Source organism: Balaenoptera borealis (genome assembly GCF_965194805.1).
Source record: "Balaenoptera borealis genome assembly, chromosome: 19".
In the NCBI taxonomy this organism is placed as follows: domain Eukaryota; kingdom Metazoa; phylum Chordata; class Mammalia; order Artiodactyla; family Balaenopteridae; genus Balaenoptera; species Balaenoptera borealis.
In genome coordinates this window covers 29,458,673-29,464,829 of record NC_138878.1, presented here as the reverse complement: position 1 = coordinate 29,464,829, position 6,157 = coordinate 29,458,673, and the positions used below count along the sequence as shown (strand labels likewise).

The 6,157-nt window shown below is 63.6% G+C and overlaps 1 protein-coding gene across 1 annotated transcript; it reads right to left on the bottom strand.

Moving 5' to 3' along the window:
* Positions 1-2,278: 2,278 nt before the first annotated feature.
* IRX3 (iroquois homeobox 3) lies at positions 2,279-5,312 on the bottom strand. The gene is made up of 4 exons (XM_082366666.1): positions 4,671-5,312; positions 3,377-4,502; positions 3,144-3,210; positions 2,279-2,700 (listed from the first exon to the last, which is right to left on the bottom strand). The coding sequence occupies exons 1-4, from the start codon at positions 4,935-4,937 to the stop codon at positions 2,646-2,648; spliced, it is 1,515 nt and encodes a 504-aa protein (XP_082222792.1). The 5' UTR covers positions 4,938-5,312; the 3' UTR covers positions 2,279-2,645.
* Positions 5,313-6,157: the final 845 nt, after the last annotated feature.

Genomic DNA, 6,157 nt, shown 5'->3' with positions numbered 1-6,157 from the left:
TGAAGGGGCCATGTGTTCTATGGGATAGAGAAGATACACACATACAGGGGGTCTCTCTCAGGTGTACCTCAGCTCTCCTCTGGCATCACACATCCTGCCCTTTCAGTGGGGCACAATTGGTCTCCTCCAAGGACCAATATCCCCAGAATAGGATGGACTGAAATGCTGACCAAACCTGACAGGTGATCAGACCTCTCCAAGCTGGGCCTGGCCTCTTCACACCCATCTCCCTCTGAACAGACTGACGCACGCTGTCTTGCTGGACGGTCCGTGTGGGAAGGCTGCCTGACTTCTTCTCTCACCTGCTCTCCCTGCTGCACTCCTCCCTGGAGAGTGTCCTTTCTCCCTGAGTTCAGCTGGGTCCTCAGATGTCTGAATGTAGACACCTGGCTTTTATGGCTGATGGGAGGGGGTAGGGCAGAATACTACCGGGAGTTTGAGGAGTGGGGCTTGAGATTTTTGGAATATAAAGATAAGGCTAGGGCTATTACTCCTCCTACCACATGCCAGCACTGGACATGCTTTGTCTCTCATCCTCACGACCACCCTGCCAGGTAGGTGTCATTATTCCCATTTTACAGATGAGGAAATGGGGGGCAGAGAAGCTCACTGTCTGCCCAGAGTTCCCCAGGATGCAGAGAAGGGAACTCGGCCTGTGCTCTGATGAAGCTTGTGCGGCACTCACTGAAGGGCTAGCGGGCTGTTGCCCATGTAAAGATACTGATGTTAACCCGAGGCCTCTGTCCGGCCTCTGAGGTTCAAGGCCCAGGCAGTTGAAACGGACGCCACGTCTGGGGCGCTGTGCCCAGGGTCAGAGCTGACCCACAGGTCTGTGCCTGCCACCTGGGAAGGAGCCTGAACCGAAACCTTGGACGTCTCTGGCCTCTGGGGAAGGGACTGGAAGAGCGAGTCCCATCCTTGCAACGTCTTTGCTGGGTGTGCGCTCCTGTTTCACCAGCCCCCGGTGGGCCGCAACGGCTGCAGACAGACCCTCCTTCCCAACCCGCCCCTGGGGCGCCGTCAGGCCGACGGCCGCAGCCTCCGTGGGGTTCACCCGGGGCCGGCGCTGGCGGCTGCGCCCGCATGGATGGGTCCTTGCCGGACGGACTCCCTCTGCTCCCGCCGAACCTCCAAGATGTACAACATGACGCGGCGCCTTGTTCCGTGACTTCGGGTGTGCAAGCGCTCCCCAAACTTCCCGGGGACCCGCGAGATTGTGACATGTCCCACTGTGCGGGGCAAAAAGCAGGCATCTGGCCGCCCTATAAATTTACTAACTCAGCATGGGGAAGGAGATGCAAAAACGATACCCCCAAGGCGCCACTCTTCCAGCATCCCTACAACTTCTTTCAGTCAAAGTTGGGCAAGGCTAGCTGACTGCAAGAGAAAAAAGAGGGCGCGGAGGGGACGCGACGCCCGGCCTGGCTGGAGAGGCCGCCGAGGCAGGCGCCGAGCGGCCCTTTTGTCCTGCAGAGGGAGCTCCAGCCCCAAATTTCCCGGCTCCCTCCCCCGGCCCGACCACCCCCCTGTCCGGCTTGGAGCCGGAATCCCGGCTGGGCCGGTGCAACTGCCCGAACCCCCCGCGCCGGGACCTCAGAAAGCTGCTCTTTCAGGGCACTTCGGGAAAACCCACTGGGATGCCAAGACGCACATGCCGCCCGGAGCCCCAACTGGCAATGTGGGCTGGGCAAAGTCACCAAGGGGAAAGGATGTGCACCCCTGGATTCCCCGCTCCTGCATATGCCCCCCCAACTCACTGCCACCCCACATCCCTGCATCTATATAAGGAGCCTGGGGGTCAATGTGGTTGGAAGGGGGCCCTAAGCGGAGCTTGCACAGCCCCTTATGTAAGACTGAGAAAGCCTCAATTGTGCCTATCGAAGAATGGGGGAGGGAGGCATCCAGATCGTTCTCTGAGTCTTTCTGCTGCATCATCAGAGAAGGCCCCAAGGCCCCGCGGTTGCTCCAGGGGACCGGGGAGTTGGGCCCAGTTTCCCAGCTCGTTGTAGGGAATCTTGCCCCCCTTTCCCACCTGTCTCCTCTGCCCTTTCTCTCGGGCGCCCCAGGTACTTCTCCAACCTTCTCTTCTCCAGCGGCGCCCCCAGCCCGGCCACTTCAGCCTCTCCTCCACCGTCCTCCGACCACAGGGCCCTGACTCGCCTTGCCTTGCCTTCTCTTCCGCTGATTCGGGCGACTCTTCAAACATGGGGGGATGAGGGTGTAAAACAAAACAAAACGAAAAGCACCAAACGGATCCCTCCGGGGGCAGACAGGCGGGTTATAGTCAAAGTGGCAACAGCTCATTTATTTAGCCAAAAATAGATACTTTCTTGTACAATTTGGTTCACACATATGTACATTTTTCTGTATATACAAAAAAAGTCAAACACGCTTATTCTCACTGAAACTCCACCCCCCCCAAAATCAACCGAACAAACAAACCTCACAGACTCAGCTAATGTGGGGTACAGAAGCCACCGGGGGAGGACTCAGGGGGGATTTGTTTTATTTCTTTTTCTTTTTTCGTTTCGTTTTCTTTTTAGGTATTCATACACGGACATGCTTACAAGTCGTAACTATACAGAGCGATTTTTTTTTTTACAATTATTACAACGATTAAAAAAAAATTTTTTTTTTAAAAAGAACTAGGATGAGGAGAGAGCCGATAAAACCAGAGCGGCGTCCAGGTGGTTCTGGGGCCTGCAAGAGAGAGGCAGTGGTAGCAAAGGAAGTGAGTTAGGGGCACCGACGCTGCCTAGCATTGGGAGACCCAACCCGGGGCTGAGGCCGGGGGAAGGGAAACGTCTCAATGTGCAATGAGGTCCAGCTGTAAGATGCTGGTTTTCCGGTTTAACTATAAGGTTGCGCGGGAGGCGTCAAGACCCGAGGTGCGCGGCTGGAAGGTGGTGGGCTTCACGGAGCCACCACCCGCTCCGAGGTACCCTGGGCCCCGCCCGGGTGCCTGCACTGGGACTCTCGAGCCACCTCTGGGCCCGTGGCGACGACGGAGAAGTGTGTTTCGTCCCCTTTTAGAAGTTCGTCCTAGCTGCGTTCCCCCGGGGGCAAAGCCCGAGTTTCCTCCGCATTCTTTCCTGCCCCCGACTGCCAGTCCCAACACCCCACCCCAGCTCGGGGTCTCTTACCGCCTGGGCACGGGCTGGAAAGCTGTCTTGAGTAACTTTTTCTCCACTTCCAAGGCACTACAACGATCTACGGGAAGCGGGAGAAAAAGGAAGGCCTTTAGATCGCGCCATTCTAGCGCCCAGGGCCGCGGGAGGCGGGCGCGGAGTGGTAAGCGCCCTGCGTCCCCCGGGACCTGCCCGGGCGCGACCCCCAAACTCGCCCCCTCCCTCCGCATCCTGGGCTCCGCAGTCACCTGTTCCGCCCTCGGGCTCCGCCGGCCGAGCGAAGGCGGCGGCGGCGGCGGCGGCCGGGTGGCCCGCGGCTCCGGGAAGTCCCAGCAGGTGTGGAGGGGCCGAGCCCAGCAGGGAGAGCGGGTGCGGGTGCGGGCGTGGGCCGGGCGGCGGGCCTGGGAACGGCCGGTTGGTCCAAGCGGAGAACTTGCCCAGCGGCGCCGAGACGAGTCTCTGAGCCGCGGCGGCGGCGGCCGGAGAGAGCTGCAGGGCTGGGGGCGCGACGGCTGCCCCGGGGGGAGAACCCCCCGCGCCCGGAGGCGAGCGGCGCGGGTTGTCCGGGCTTGTGGCCGTCTCGGCCAGGGACCAGATCTTGGGTTTTTGCAGGGCCGAGGCGGGCGCTGGTGCGGGAGCGCAGGGGTCCAGGCCCGCTGAGGGCGAGGGCGGGGATGGCGGAGTCGCGGCCATTGGCGGTGGCACTGGGGCCAGACTCAGGACAGGCAGTGGACGCTCCTCCAAGCCCTCGGAACTGTCGTCGGAGTCGCTATTCTTGGAGTCTGAGATGGGTTCCAGGCCGAGGTCGCCGTCCCTGTGCGCCGCGCCAGTCAGGGCCAGCTCGGGCCCCGCGGCCGCGCTGTCTAAGTTCTCCAAATCGATCTCCTCGTCCTCATCGTCGTCAGCCAGGCCCTCGCCCCCGGTGTCCTCCTCCTCCCCCCCGAGCTCCTCCTCCTCCAGCTCCAGTTCGCGTTTGCTGTCTTCTTCATCCTCTTCCTCGTCTTCCTCCTCTCGCTCGCTCCCGTAAGCGTTGCCCTCCTCGTCCGTGCGGCTGCGGGGCGCCCAAGTCATCTTGTTCTCTTTCTTGAGGCGCCGGCGCGCGTTGGCGAACCAGGTGGACACCTGAGTGAGAGTCATCTTGGTGATGATGGCCAGCATGATCTTCTCGCCCTTGGTGGGGTAGGGGTTCTTGCGGTGCTCGTTGAGCCAGGCCTTGAGCGTGCTCGTGCTCTCCCGGGTGGCGTTCTTGGGACGGGACGGGTCCCCGAACTGGTACTGGCCGTACGGGTAGAAGGCGGGGTGCGGGTGAGGAAACGCGGTGGCCGCGGCCGGATGCTGCACCCCCGGGCTGTCCTTCAGCTCATACTGCGTGCCCTGTACGCACATGGAGAAGGAAGGGACACGCGCGGAGGGAGCGTGGATGAGCCCTGGCCACCGCCGCCTCCACCCTCCCGGCCCAGGCCCCTCTAGTCTACTCCCGCGCGCACACCTCGTCCGGCGCCCCAGCCCCAACCTCCCCGCTGCGGCTCCCCGGCCACTTACCAGCTGCGGGAAGATGGGCAGCTCGGCCGCGTAGGGCAGGAAGGCGCCGTAGCCTTGGGCGGCTGCGGCTGCCGCTGCCGCCGCGGCATAGGGCGCCCCGTACACGGACGAGAGTACGTTGGACAGGGACCCCGAGGCAGCCAGCTCTGAGGCTCCGACTCCCGGGCCGCCCCGGGCCCCAGCGCTACCACCGCCGGCGGCGGCCCCCGGGCGCTCGGGTGGGTAGAGCGGGCGGATGTACTGATATCCGAGCTGGGGGAAGGACATGGTGGCCCGCGGGGCACGGACGGAGAGGGGGCCCGGCCCCTGGGGCCGCCCAGCTCAGCGCCGCCCGCGGGCTGCGGCGCGCATCGGGGGCTGGGCCGGGCTGGGGCCGCGCTGCCTCCCGCGCTGCGCTGCGCTCGGCGTTTGCCTATTGATCTGCTCCGCGGCGGCGGCGGCGGCGGCGGCGGAGGCGAGGAGCCAGGTCAGGTCCGAACAGATTGGCGGAGATTCCCGGGGCTCCGGGCTCTGATTGACATTTCTACGGGCCCGCAAGCCCCTCCTCTCTGCGCCGCGCTCCCTCCTCTCGGCAGCCGGAGCTGCCTCTGCCCGCGCCTCACTCCTCACTGCCCTCCTCTCCCTGAGCTGTGTCGCGCCTCGCTTCCCTCGTCCTCCTCTAGTTTTCACTCCCCCTCCTCGCCCTTCCTCTCCCCTCCCCTTTCTGCGCTCCTCTCCCCCCCACCCCCCCAGGATCGCTTCCGCTCCTTCGGGCTCTTTCACTTTCCTGGACGCTATGAAACTCTCGTCTTTCTCTTCTCTTTCCCTCTCTCACTATTCCCTTCTCTCCCCTCTCTGTTCCCGTCACTCTTTCTTTTCTTTTTAAAACCTATTTCTCTCTACTCACACTACACTCCCCGCACCCCCATCCCCGGCCTCTGCGCCCCGGGCTAAGGCGGTTTCAAGTTGTGGACACTTCGGGTGTCGTGCGGGGGGTGCGTGTCCGTATCTGTGTCTGTGCGTCCGTCCCCGCCCTCACCCCCCTCCCTCGCCCTTCCCCAAATCTCGGGTCTGACGTCGCGCCCTCTTATTCGACTTTTCCTTGCGTCTCCTTCGCGAGTCACCAATCGCCGGGGCTCCCTGCAGGCGAGGCCGCCCACCCCCGCGGATACTGCGCGCAGGGCGGGGCGGGGCGGGGCGGGGCGGGACGGGGGCGGGAGCCCGGGCTCTGCTAGTCCCTTCCCTCCCCCTCTGGCCTGCGGCGGGAGGAGGGGGGGCGGCGAGAGGCGCGGGGACCGGGGTTAGTATGGGGTCAGCTCGCCCCTCCCGCTTCCCGCCTCTCGGCACCTCTCCCCCCGCCCCAGCGCGCGGGGCCTGGGTCGGGACCAGACCTTGGACCAGGCGCTGGGGCTTTACTCTGCCCGGGTCCGCTTTCCAGCTCGCACCTCTGGACTCCCGGCCACTCTCAGGCGTAGGGAGGGAGCTTGAAGAGTGCGCGAGGGATCGGG